This window comes from Micromys minutus (assembly GCF_963924665.1).
Source record: "Micromys minutus genome assembly, chromosome: 10".
Taxonomy (NCBI): Eukaryota; Metazoa; Chordata; class Mammalia; order Rodentia; family Muridae; genus Micromys; species Micromys minutus.
In genome coordinates this window covers 55,320,257-55,334,254 of record NC_137979.1, presented here as the reverse complement: position 1 = coordinate 55,334,254, position 13,998 = coordinate 55,320,257, and the positions used below count along the sequence as shown (strand labels likewise).

The 13,998-nt window shown below is 47.9% G+C and overlaps 2 protein-coding genes across 2 annotated transcripts in view; one reads left to right on the top strand and one right to left on the bottom strand.

Annotated features, from left to right (window-relative positions):
* WIPI1 (WD repeat domain, phosphoinositide interacting 1) overlaps nt 1-4,604 on the top strand; it is a 36,610-nt gene extending 32,006 nt beyond the window's left edge. The window contains exons 11-13 of the mRNA XM_080923381.1: nt 300-418; nt 962-1,062; nt 4,051-4,604. Of these exons, the coding sequence (XP_080779507.1) occupies nt 300-418; nt 962-1,062; nt 4,051-4,098 (268 nt within the window). The 3' untranslated portion in view covers nt 4,099-4,604. The remainder of the gene's footprint in view (nt 1-299; nt 419-961; nt 1,063-4,050) is intronic.
* Nucleotides 4,605-4,754: 150 nt separating this feature from the next.
* ARSG (arylsulfatase G) overlaps nt 4,755-13,998 on the bottom strand; it is a 116,858-nt gene continuing 107,614 nt past the window's right edge. The window contains exons 12-13 of the mRNA XM_080924198.1: nt 10,935-11,025; nt 4,755-5,786 (exon numbers count right to left, since the gene is read on the bottom strand). Of these exons, the coding sequence (XP_080780324.1) occupies nt 5,512-5,786; nt 10,935-11,025 (366 nt within the window). The 3' untranslated portion in view covers nt 4,755-5,511. The remainder of the gene's footprint in view (nt 5,787-10,934; nt 11,026-13,998) is intronic.

Here is a 13,998-nt window from a genome sequence, read left to right as displayed (position 1 = left end):
CATCCTGTGGCGGACTGGATATACCAAGAGCTGCCATGGCACCTTACCCATGACGTCATTAGCATGTCTTAGTGTCCTTGCCCAAATACAGCAGAGGAGCAGAGGGCTGCATGCAGTGGATCATGTCGAAGGTGCATGGCTGACCTACTTGGGTACACACTGATCATACAGTGTACTGGCAAGTCTGACGTTTACTCTCAAACAGCATAGCACGAGCCCCCTCGCTCTCCCTGAAGGTGTCCTGGGGATGTCCTGACCTCTTCTGTTCTTCCTCTCCCCTCCCCGACTGCTGCAAGTAGCTTGCTTAGCTCAGGAACAACAGAAGAGAACAAAGAAAATGACCTCAGACCGTCCATACCTCCATCTTATGCTGCAACTGTGGCCAGACCCAGCACGTCCACAGCCTCTACGGTGCCAGGTGAGACCTGGTAATGGCCCTCAACCCTCAGGTCCCTAATACTGGATGATATAGGAAAGGTTTGGTTCCTTCTTTCCTCCCTCCCTCTCTTCCTTCTTCCCTCTCTCCTTCCTTCTTTCCTCCCTCCCTCCCTCTCTCTTTTTCCCTCTCTCCTTCCCTCCCTCCCTCCCTCCCTCCCTTCCTCCCTCTGTCCTTCCTTCCTTTCTTCCTTCCTTCTTCCTTCCTTTTGACAGGGTCTCACTATGTAGACTGGGCTGGCTCCAAACTCACAAAGATCCACCTGCTTCCGCCTTCCCAGTGCTGGGACTAAAGGCACAAAATAAACAAGCAGCCAAAGGCCCTTTACTTCTTGAAGCATTCCAAAGAGCCAGGAGGTGGCTGAGCCCCGTCTGACTCTCGGGGGCTCAGGGACTGGATTGTGAGGGTTTAGACTCCCTTCTATTAGGGAGTCAAAGATGCAGCCATTTTCCCACATTCTCAGGTCCAGTCCCTCTGCACCTACTATGGGGTGCCTCCTGATTCTTTTCTCACTCCCCCCTCCAGGCTACTCAGAGGACGGCGGGGCGCTCCGAGGAGAAGTCATCCCAGAACATGAGTTTGCAACGGGACCAGTGTGTCTTGACGATGAGAATGAGTTTCCCCCTGTGAGCATTCGGAACCCTTAGCAGAGTTTCTCCATCTGCCTGCCGGGAAGGAAGCTTGGCCTCCCGAAAGAGGCCAAGCCACTGCCCTGTGCTCTAACTCCTAACAGCTAATCCTCTTTATAGCCAGAGCCCTGGGGCACCCACTTTGCAGTTTCAGATCCTGCAGGCTCGCCTATCGGTGTGGTGCTTGGGGCCTGACAGCATTACCATAACCAAATACTAACCTGGGGAGTGTAGATGGCTCAGAGACCTCCACTCCTTGCCTTTGCCTCTATACATTACACTGTCAGAGCTCCTTGTGAGGTCGGAGTTTCTGCCTGTGTCTGGTTTTCCAAAGCGCCTAAGAATGCTTTTGTAGAATGCTGCCTGTTACTTGTTAAGATGAGTTCATTTGGGCTACTAGGTCTTGTTTGGGACTCTGAGCTGGCTGCGGGATCGGACACACACCCTGCCTGAAGCTCTGGTGCTGTATGTACTCTTGGGCCTCCGCAGCAGCTGCAGGCGCCCACCAGAAAACCGCACGTATAAAGCCAGGGTGGGTGGCACGAGCTCACCCAGAGACCTTCAGCAAGGCCTCCTACTTCAGCAGTGAGGGATGCTGGGGTGCTGAGCACGGGGCTTGACTTCTCTCCCCCAGCACTGGGGACCTTAGCTCCCATCCACATTTACAGCATGGCAGTGTGTGTGCTCTGTGCATTTCAGTTAGGAAACATCCCAGCGACAGGGATGTGGCTCAGATGGTAGGATGCTTGCCTAGGCACATAAGCCCTTAACATAAGCCCATAACTGAACATAAGTTCAGTTCCCAGCTGCACTTACAGCTGAGCGTGGTGCTACACACCTGTAATTCCAGTACTGGGAGCAAGAGCATCAAAGTGTTCAGGGTCATCTTAGGTGCATAATGAGTTCAAAGCCAGTCTGAGTTATATGAGGCCTTGTCTCAATATATATATATATATATATATATATATATATATATATATATATATATATATAAAATTCCCAGGAGGCATTTCCGTACTGGCTTTGTAGATTACAGTTTAAAGTGAGCATTTTTGGGTTTTCATAGGCAGGTTGCCAAATACATTGCAAGCAATTGACAGTTAAGTATTAATGGTAGAAAGGAGTAGTTCCTTAACAAAGAAAAAACTAATTATACATATACATTTTAAGACAGATGTTGGCCCACTGCCTAAGTTGCTGCCTAAGCCAGCAGTGCCTTTGGACTCCCACCATGCTTACTAGAAGTATAGGGAGTTTGTCTTCTGAGAGTTGGTTATTTAACTATTTAACTGGCATTACATCTTCCGGGAGCTAGCGCACTCTTGATCAGACTGTGGGGACAAACATGATCAGAGTGTCCTATTCTGGGACGGTCAGATGGTCACTCAGTTCTGTTTTAACAATTTTGGTAAGAACCTGAGGCTGCCGCTGAAGATTGATACACCACAAACTTCAGTGTAGTCAGAACAGAGTGTGCAGCCTCCTTGCTTACAGCATCGGAATAACTTAAACATCAGCAGGTAGGAGGTAGCCTATTGCTAAGAGAAAACTCATAAAATAATAACCCTGAATAAGCCATTTTCCTAAAGGGGAGGAAACTCGGGCTTAATTTAAGAGCCAGTGTTGACAGGTATGAATTAATGACAGTGTATTTGCTTAGCATGTAAGAGGCTCTGAGTTCCATGCTCAGTACCTGCCCCCCCCCACATCCAAAAATACGAATGTTCAAATGTGCCTTGAGGCATGCTCACCTAGACACTACCAGAAAGTCAGGTACAAACTAGCTGCCTGTCTCTCTGTTTAGGAGCAAGTTTGGAAAAGGTGACTTAAGCTGCTTATCAAATTCTTGTGTGGGCTAGGGATGTGGCTAACTCAGGAGGTGATGGGTACTGGGCTCCAAGAAATTCTCCCTGCCAGTTAAGTGTTTATCACTAGACACGTTCCTAGAGTCTTAGAGTCCAGCTAGGGTGAAGTAGCCTCTGGATGCCACAGCCGCTAGGTGTTATGGTGGCTGCCAGGCCCAGCCTGTCCCTCAGCCTGCAGGTGGATGGAGAGGAGGAGCCAATGTTCAGACCGAGGTCCTGGGTCAGCAGCAGGCAGGCTTCTCTGTCTCCAGGCACAAGGACCAGATGCTGGGCTGCTGTTCAGTGCAGCCCTTTCAGCCTTGTCTCTGTAGTTCAACTGTTGGGCTGGGCTTGCTAGGAAAGGCCCTTTCTGCCTTTATTCTGAGTGTATGCCTCTTGCACATATTTCCCCAGAAACCACATCTCCACAATTCTCTCAAAAGCCTGGAAGACTACAAACAGAGCTTGAGGGTTTCAGCTTAGCTGAAATCACTTCCCTTTCAGATAGGAGTATCAGGCTCACCGGTGGAGTCGGCCTCTGGGCCTCTGGGCTCTGCCTTAAGCCTGGGAATCATCACTAGTTTTCATTGTAAAATAGACTGCCATTGCCCTCCTAACACTACTCTCCTCTCTGGGATTGACTTTGCCTCAAGACCAGCAAGAGCAAAGCAAGCTAGTCATCTCTGGTCCCCCAGGAAGAGGGTTCGAGGAGGGCCAGCAGCTTCTGCTTCCATAGCAAACCTCCATGTATTCCGTGACACTAATATTAGCATTGTGAGCAAGAGAACAGCCGCCTCGGACCAAGAACACAAACTGGCTTTTTGTGTTCTCTTCAGAGTCATTTAGCAGTCAGTGTTTACAAATAAGATGAGCCTTTTTTTTTTTAAATGCACATATGCATACAAGCACACATGTGCACACACCCAGCTTGTAAACAGTATTGTTAGGATCTGCACTATAGTTATACACACCTTCATGAAATGGGTGGATTTCCCCATGGCCTTGAGTAAGGGTCAGTCTGTGGTCATACAAGTAAGTCCCAAAGGTCCAGCCTCCCCTGCTGACCCATGGGTAAACCAGCCTGCCTCCCTGAAGCCTCTCCCAAGAAGAGTAAGGCCATATTCTGTTTTGATTTTGGTAGATAAACTTGTGCCGTGGAAGTCAGAAGGGCAAAATGAAGCAGTCCTGACAAGAAGCCTACCTCAGAAGTCAGGACAACCCCTGTCAGGTGGTTTTGGAGAGAACAAGGAGAGAGGAAGAAACGGAGTGCAATCAATGCTGGGGCAGAGAGGGAGGGAGGCAGGAATCCTGGGCGCCTCATTGCCTGAGCCATTGCCTGAGTCATAGACCATGGTTAGCCCCCGACCCAAGCCCCTCAGCCTTGCAGCGGGCAAGGAGAATGCCGGAGTCACACCATGCTACTTAAAAGACCTTCAAACCACAGTGTAAATGCTAACTAACCATATTGGTATATAACCGGAATTTTATATTAAAAAGGACATCTTTGTCACATGTATGCTGTGTAAAAAAAAAATGTACTTAGTGGGAAACCTCTTAGAATTGTGTTTCGTATATATTGCAGACATATATAGAGAGAGACTATTTTAGCCAGGCAAAGTATTTTTTGCAGTGATTGGAATAAATCATTTATTACCTTTGAGTCCAATCCAGGACACTAATTAAATAAAATCATGGCAATGCATTTGTGAGTTGTTGACGTTTTAATTTTATTTCTTAGAAGTTTCAGGGGCTGGGAAGAAATCCTAAATCTTTTTAAAGATTATGTTTTAATATATGAGTGTTTTACCTACATGTATGTACACCACATGAGTTCCTAGCATTCTCAGAGGTCAGAGTATAAGGTCCCCTAGGACTGGCCTTACAGACAGTTTAAGCTACCGGGTAGGTGCTGGGAACCGAAGGGGTCAAGTTCTTAACCAACGGGGCCAACACATCTGCCTCAAACTCTTAAATCTTACACCTGTTTAACATTAACAGGAGGAAAAGACCATGAGCTCTGCTCCAAGGCCTGGGAAGACCTCACTTAGTTTAGCTCTGTGCTGGAACAAGGCATGCCAAAGGAGTGTAGGCTCCCAGACACCCCCTTCAAGAATCTGCATTTTGCAAGATCCCCAGAGATTTGTATGCACACTGAAGAGGACCAGGCTCTACAGACCAACAAGCCAGATGAGTTTGGGCTGAAATGGCTGCCGAAACCTAAAATACTGAGGGTCTGCCAGGTGTCAGGAATACGCAGGCAGCTTCGTGTGTTACTTTAACCTTCCAAATCAACTTGCAATGGAGATTTAAGTCATTGCCCAAGCTTAAAATCTAGGGCTTGGGCCTGGCTGTGACTCCATAGGGCCCGAGTGCTTAACTGTGCCCGTGTCCACTGTGCCAGTGCCCGGTGCTTCTCAAGCCTGCGCACAGAGGAGACCAGGCCACACACAGAGAGGTAACGCTGTAGCTCCCTAACCACATTCTGCGCCTTCCTCTCCAAAGCAGACATCCATGAAAACCCAAACCCACCTGTCTAAAATTTCCAGATACTGTTTCTCACGGGGTGAGGGGGTGGGGGGGGGGGAGGGGAGGAAATGACCTGTCAGACCGGTTGGCAACGGCAGGTAATTTGATAAGGGTTACAGCAAGGAGTCACTGAAGGATCCTGCGTATAGTCTGCTCGGGAGCTGTTGTCATCAGCAATGTCTCGGAGGACATCTGCAAGAACCCTGGTGACCTCCGGCAGCACCTCCTGGTACTCTCGGCTTCCCTTCTGTAGCGGCACACTCTCTGCAGCATCATCTTCTAGGTTGAAAATGAGAGGGGAGACGTGGTGCTGCTCAGGACCCACACCCCCGTCACAAGCTTTGGCTCCACCTACGGGAAGAATAACCAAAATGTGAAACCCAACCTTCACTCTGAGCTGCAGAGGTGGTTGCTGCAGACATCTGTGGTTTACACAGTAACGGAACCAAGCCTTGGAATCCATGTGGCTGTTCTCCCTGTCAAATAAATGCCCTTGAGATTATAGTCTGTCTTTCCAGTGATGATTGTCTGTCCAGGGGGATTAGATCTGGCCCCTTGAACTTGCCTTTAGAACCAGTGGACATCTGTTCAAATACCATTTATTTGTCTCTGGTCTTCGAGAGTAAATCTTGTGGTTGTTGCTGTTGTTTTGGGTTGTTTTGTTGTTGTTGTTGTTGTTGTTGTTGTTGTTGTTTGGTGGTTGTTTTGTAGAGTCAGTATACTACCACTGAGAGTTCAAGTCATCAATCTCAAGTTGTCTGGTTTGCGTGGCAGGAGCTTCTTACCCACTAAGCCATTTGTTGGCCCCCAAGTCCAATATTTTTGAATACTGATTTTTCCAATGGCAACTGTTGAACTTGGTGGATGTCAAGAAGGTTAATTTCCCCGAAGATGATGCTGTCATAGAGATTAGGAATCTGGCTGTTGTGGCAATCCGAAAGAGGACAGCCAAGTGCACCTGGAGCATTTCTCACTTTTAAAGACAATATTTATATACTTGTATGTGTATGGATGTTTTTGCTCGAGTGCAAATGCCTTGTGCATGCAGTGCTCACAGAGGCCAGCAGAGGGCATCTAATTCTCTAGAACTGGAGTTACAGATAATTGTGAGTCACCTTTCGGGTGCTGGGAACCCAACCTGGGTCCTCTGGAAGAACAACAAGTACTCTTAAGGGATAAGCATCTCTCCAGCACCCGGCACTGTATATTAATAATTCCAATGACTTTCCCCTTCCTTTTTCTATGCAAAAAGTAGCTAGAGTGTCTAACAGAAATCTATATAATTGAGAAGCAGCTTGTCTCTGGGCATCTTGGTGGTAAAACATTATTAGTAAGATGGAAACATCAATTGCTTGGGAGAAGGAGAGTTCTTTCCTTGAACAGATATCTGAGAAATCTTTCCAGTGGCCCTTCCAACAGGGAACCCATATCTCATGGGTGTATGCCCTCATTTGGTTGTAAGCAGGCAGGGTAGGGTTTTTGCTATAGATCCTAGGCTGGTCTCAAGCTCTTGATCTCCGCCCTCAGTCTCTCAGGTGCCAAGATGACAGGTGTGTAAAGCTGTGGCCAGTCTGAGGACATTCTTACAACAGAACAAACCAACCAATTAGAGGGGTCCAGCTGTGGTGTCTTCTCACCACAAGATGACAGCACAATGCCACAGCTCAACTCAGCAAAGGCAAATCTAAAAAGGGCCAAAGCCATCATTCTGGGGACACAGCTTTGTGGTTCAGTATGGATGGGAATGAAACTGGAACTCTGGAGAGTAACGGGTATATCCCATAGTCCTTTGCAGATCCGAGCCTCCAGCAGGGGTTTCCTTCCCTGGCAGACACTCAGTTCAGCAGGGATAAGGGGTTACTCTCTTTGTCTAGAGTTGACAAAAAATTGACTCCAGCAGCCACAAGGAACACTTGAAGCGACACAGGCTTCAACAATCAGCCAAGAAAGAGTTGGGAGTGGCTCATAAAAGTTAACTGACCTATTGAATGTGGAGATACAAGCCTTTAACCTTAGCACTTGAGAGCCAGAGGTGGGCAGATCTGGGAGTTCGAGGCCAGCCCAGAGCTACATAGTGAACCTGCCTTTAACTATATCTTAGCCAAGCTGGGGCGTAGTGGAGCATGCCTGGAATCCAGAGGTAGAGACGGGAAGAAAAGGAGTTCAATACTAGCCTTGGCTACAAAATTAACTGAGTCTCTCCTGAGATACAGGAGACTTCATCTTAAAAAGAATTAAAAAAAAAAAAAAAACCCACTATGCACAAAAGGGATGTAACTCAGCACATAGAAATGCTTTCTGCATGGGCCATAAAAACAGAGTCACACATTCCTGCATTTGTATGATGTATATCATACTTGGTCATAATAAGTTTCACTTAAGGAAACAGTACAGTGTTGTGCGTTGAACTACCATCATCTGCCTAACAAAATGAAGTCTAGGCAGCCGATTGTAGCACATCAACAAAAAGCACTGTAGTGGAATAATCAAAACAGGCAACAACTGGAAGGGACTTGGCCCTGCAAAGAAAGCCACACTGCGCTGGACCTGGTCCGAGGCTTCCCTGCCCTGGGGATGCTGCACCCGGCAGTGCGGAATTCCAGAGGAAAGCTGAGGTGGCTTAAGGTGTCAGTGTTTAAGGTCACCACGAAAGATGAAGGCAGACAGGTGAAGTCCTACAAGGAAGACGGCCACAGAACACAAGCCTAGAAATCTTCATATGAACTCCCGCAAGTCCTTGGTTGACCCTTGAAAGGGTGTCCAGAGAGAGCCCTCCAGACCAAAATAGGCACTTTGGTGGCGACCTGCCACACAGAAAACGTTTGGAATACCCTTAGAGGAGAGAAATGAGCCAGGCATGGTGAGGCAAGCCTGTAATCCAACACCTAAGATACAGAGATCAAGAGTTCCGGGCCAGCCTGACTTTGTAGTCCGAGACTAACCTGGACAACAAACTGGGACTCTCTTTTAAGAGAGAGAGAAATCAGATATGAAACAGCAAAAACAAAACCAAAATTCCCCTCTGATTCACTACTGACATACCCCCAAAGTTCCGGTGAGGGACAGAAGTCAGAGCCTGGGGGGTTGGGGACTTCTCTAAACTAAGGGACAAAATCTGACAGCCATCTCTCCAGCCCCTAGCTTGTGCATCATTGCTGTGAAGAGACACCGTGACCAAGGCAACTCTTAGGAAAGAAAACACTGAGTTAGGGCTGGCTTAGAGTTGCAGAGGGTTAGTCTATTAGCATCATGGCAGGAAGCATGGGCGTGTCCACACAGACGTGGTGCTAGGGAAGGAACTGAGAGTTCTACATCTTGATCTACAGGCAGCAGAGGGGGGGACTGTGTTCCATACTGGGCAGCACTGGAGCATAGGAGATCTCAAAAGTCCACCCCCAGAAACACACTTCCTCCAACAAGGCCACACCTCCTAAGAGTGCCACGCCACCAGTAAGCCCAGCACAAGAGTCAGACACAGGGGGTCTCCAGAGCAAGCTGGCCAGGGTAGTGAAGTCAATGAGGGCTGAACAATCCTGCCTCACTGTGTAGGATAGAGAATGATCATGTAAGACGCCTGTTATCAAAGCCTCTGGCCTTCATACGTGTGTTGCACATGAACACACACACACAGAAAAAAAGAAAAAGGAAAAGAGAGATGGTTTTTGAAAGGGAGAGGAGGGAAGCATACCGGTGAGGTTCCCCAGTTCTAGGCCACATACCAAAAGACTGGTTATCTGTAACGGCCACTCCAGTTCACGACCAAAACGTCATCTCCCCATCCTACAAGAACATACTGTCCTCTGTCCTCACGGGGTAGATTCATCTGCCTTTCCCAAATGCAGCTCTAAGTTATTAGGGAGCAGTTTTTACACCACGCAGGGAGGACACAGAACACCTCTGCACCTCACCCTGTTAGCCAATGTTCCTCAAATGTAGCAGGATCCTGGTGCTCAGCTCACTACCCTGGTCTCCTTCCGGTTTGGGATTTTGGTTTCTCTCTGACTGTGATCACTTTACACAGCCCTGTGACTTCATGGTAAGGTTTACGATTCCAGTATTGTGGTGCCAAGGGCTTTCTGGCACGGTTCTCCCTGCATGAAATCAATTCAGCCTCTTAGACAGTGTAATGTAAGGACTCTGATCCCCGAACTTTCCCTTGTAGACCACAGCAAAGAGCTGAGTGCTTTGTCTGAGGTTTAGGAACCAGAGATTCTTGTAGCATTTCTAAGATCCCTGGCGCAGGCTTGTTCTAGTGTTGCAACCACATCTTACGTTCAGGAAATAAATTACGTGTGTGCATGCGTGTGTGTGTGTGTGTATGTGTGTGTGTGTGTCTTAATCATATAATTCTTTGAAACTTTCCAACATGAAATAACAAACCAACTGAAGTCTCCATTGAGTCCTAGCCAGGGTCTCTCTTCTATTTTTGTTTTGTTTTGTTTTTTATTGATTAATTTCAAAATGTCAGAGCTCCAACGAAGTGCAAACTAACGGGACAAGCATTTCAAGATAATTAAGAGTTTAATTTTATTAGTGTGTATGAATGTGTGCATTAGGGCATGTGTGTGTGTGTGTGTGTGTGTGTGTGTGTGTGTGTGTGTGTGTTTACCCAGGTGGTAAATACTTTCACCCACTATAATAGTTTTATCAGTTTGACACAAACTAGAGTCATTTGGAAAGAGGAAAAAAAACACCTCAATTGGGAAAAGAAAAAGTCTCCATAGGATCTGCCTGTTGGCAAGTCTGTGGGGGCATTTTTTTAATCAACGATCGATATTCGAGGGACCACCCATCATGTGTGATGTCACTCCTGGGCAGATGGTCCTGGATGGTGTGGGAAAGCAAAGTGAGCAAGGCACAGAGAGTAAGCCAGTAAGTCATGTCCTCTGCCTGAGTTCCTACCCTGGCCTGACTCCCCTCAGTAATGGGCCGCAACCTGGGATGTGTGAGCCAAGTAAGCCTTTTATCTCCCCAAGTTGCTTTTGGTCATGGCTTTTCCATCACAGAAACAGAAAGCAAACTACAACAGCCACCAAGCCACCTCAGTATGTCATTTCTAAAATGCTATTTTAGCTTTTAAGTCCCGGTCACTGAAGGAACCAAGGAGGGGAGAGACTTCTGTAGGTCTGCTATGTAGACCTTTCAGATCTACCTACCTTCTGAAACGTTTTATTGCCAAGTAAATGACACTTTTAAAGGTCTCTGAGCACCTGTTTCATCATGAGCCGAATTGGCATCTAAAGCCTAACTCGGAGCAACATGCTTTCTCTGTGGCAAGGCTGAGGAAGAAGAGTCCGGGGCCATGAGCAGGTCTGCTGCAAGAAGGACTCATTCCATTTTTGATGGATCCAGAATGCCTTTGCTGGCCCTCCAGCCAAGCTTATGTGTGGGTGGCAAAGTCCCAGGTGAAGGATGTGAACCCCTCAAAGAAGACAGCCATACCTACTCAGGAACCCCCAAGGTGTGCACATGAGAGTCAGGCTGAGGGGCTCCACTTACCTGTGACGTAGAAGGCCTTGTAATGGTCCAAGCGTACAGTCTGCAGGGCACCGTACTCTCCAGCAGCCCCACTGTTGGGGTGGAACAGTACCTGAGAAAGAGAACACGGCCTGCGTATCAGAAAACCACGCTAGGCCAAGCAAGATGGCACTGCAGGAAACCGTGTTCGATGCACCCGTCGGTGCGTGGCTGTCATCTCAGAATTCCTAGTGCAAGACAGGAGGCAGAGCAAGAATCAGTTAGGTTAGGGCCAACTGTATACACAGGATAGCAACAGAGACCGCAAGGGAGAACCCCCACCTCAGCAAAGCAGAAGGTCGGAACCAAGTTGCTCGCTGACAAGCACGGGCCTGTAGCTGATGCTGGCCTACTCTTGGGAGCCACTGTGAACCAGGGCTGAAGAAGGATGAGCTACAACGTCATGTGGCCGCAAGATCTCACCGGGTCAGTCAAACCATGGGTCTGGAACCTACCTGCAAGGGTTTGAGTGACAGCTGCTGGTGCTTTTTAATTTGACAAATTAAAAACTCAAACACGGCCACAGCAGCGCTTTGAAACAACTCTCAGGCCCTTCTCTCAGCGGAGTGTCTTGTGGTTGCCCAGGGCATGTGCCCAGGAGTCCTGACTGTACCTGCCCCACAGGTGCAGAGAGCAACTTGCCAACAAAGATGGCTTCCATATATCCTGGGGCTTGCAATGAAGCCCATCTGAAAGTCTCCATTAAAAACTGGCTTCTTCCGCCTCCAGTAGACTCTCCCTCTTCAGCAAGAATGTCTGCCGTAAGAAACAGAAGATTTCTCCAGCACCAAGCTGAGCTTCACCTCTGAACCTTTTATTGCAGTACAGGGAATCGAACTCGGCCCCCACACGGGCTGACGAACCCTCTAGCCCTGCACAACAGCTCCAATCCAAGCCCAGCCTGAACACAGACATCTATGACTCATTCTTACTAGAGCATTGTGGAAATCATCCCTGATTCCGTCAGACATGGGAGAATTACCCTAAAGAGTGGAAATACCTAATTCAGAGGTCCCAAGGGAGGGAGTTGGTAGGAAATAAAAGACCAGCATCCTTGGTAGGTTGGTGGGTTTGGGATAGAGGCATGCATGAGTCTACTCCAGTATGAATCATGCCCGTTTATATCGCTGGGAAGGCGCTTACATGATTCAAAATTTCCGAGGGGCTTGTGGAAAAAGATAATGAGAAACATCTGTTGGAGAGGGAAACAGCTGCCCACCCACCCCCGTCCCCCAGTTTCAGTACCCAGAGAGGAGGCTGTCCTGGGCAGGGCTTTCCAACACCTGCTGCTTCCTTCCCCCCCCCCCATCAATCCTTCAAACACCCCCAGCAGGCTTCCTCCAAACAAGAAAGGAAGTCACTACTGAAAACCTCACTCCTTCCATCCCAGACAGCCATGCCTGGTGCTCTTTTTTTTTTTTTTTTTTTTTTTTTTCTCTTCTTTTCTTGATAAAGGCATAGGTAAGGGTGGGGGGACACGGACCATCCTGTATCCCCCATCTGTGATATATTCAGACACACCTCCCCCACTGAAAACACAGTCAAAGTTGGTCTCTTCAAACCATGGGTATCATGTGAGTGCTCAGCGACAGAAACCTCCCTAAGGAGAGACTGCCACATTCAAAGGGTAAGTGGCATTAGCAGAAATTTCCAGAACCTAGGAAGGAAAACTGTTGGCCTGTGCTTAGAGCTGGGGATGGGTTTTGAGACACTCATCTAAGCCACCCCACTTTGAGCAGACCGATGACATCTTTCTTGTTTACATCAACATAGGAAGAACACTGGTGAGCTTACACGCAATCATGGCTAAAGATGCTTCCTCTCCAGATGTCTGCTCCACAGTTCAAAGCCGGCTGACTTTATCTTCTACGAACTTGTACAGAACTCTTGGCTCCCTTTCTTTCCTAGGTGCCGGTCTGCTTTGCCACCTTTAGGTTGTTTTGTTAAGCATGGGCGTGTCACCCTGTATGGTATTATCCCCAGAGGTGTTCTCCTCCACCCAGTCAGGCTGAGGCCAGCACTGCTTCAAAGCAGGGGTGGGGGAGGGGTGTCAATTATTCACCCGTCACTCTTGGTGACATTTTCCACCACTAGGGGCCTCCCTAAGAGAAGTGATGGGGATTCATGTTTCCTTGAGGCATTGGCTTCTGGAGTGCCCAACTGTTTATAGCCCACAGCTGCCCCATATTGGAGTGGACTATGCCAATGCAGACATCCTGAGAAAACTGTCCCTTCACTGACAATATCTGAACCTGGAACATGACATCCACAATGTCACCATCTCCAGCTTCCATCTTGGAGTCAAGAGAATAGAAAGTGGGTCACTAGGTCCTGGAACGTGTACCCCTCTCCTCTCAGGCTCTCAGCCCTTTCCTTATGGTTCTTCTCACTGCCCCGTTTATAGCCCATCGCTGATGGATGCAAAGGGTTAAAACATGCACAGCATGCAGCTGCTGTGAGCTTGGAATGACGCAGAAACAACCTTCCTAGAGGGAATGAAGTAGGTCATGAGGTCATGAATATGAAGAGTAGTAGCCGATGCTTTCCCCTGAAGCCTCTTCATCCTATGGTCCCAGGAGATGGATGAAGATGTGTGGTTCTAAGCTGTTTCTCTCCTCATCTCTGGGCTGGCCTTGCAATACAGAGAAGCCAGTTGCTGAGAGGCATCCACATAGTGTTTTGAGCCAACCATCTAGGAAGGTCTTTGGGCTTCTAGAAATTGGATTGGTTTTAAACCAACCAGCATTAGAATCCTTCTAAATGGAGGACTGCATTGATTAAAAGGCACATGGGTGAGAAAGATGGCAATGCCTGTCTTACAGAGGACCTGGGTTTGGTTCCTAGCACCCATACCAAGGCTGACAACTGTCTGCAACTCCACTTGCAAAGGACGATATGCCTTCTGATAACTGGGCACTGTGTACATTTAGTACACACATACACTCAGATATACACAATGCATATAAAATATTTAAAGAGATATATACGTTCTATATGGAGAGGTGGATGGGTGTGTAGATATTTACAGAAAATTGTTTGTTCTGAT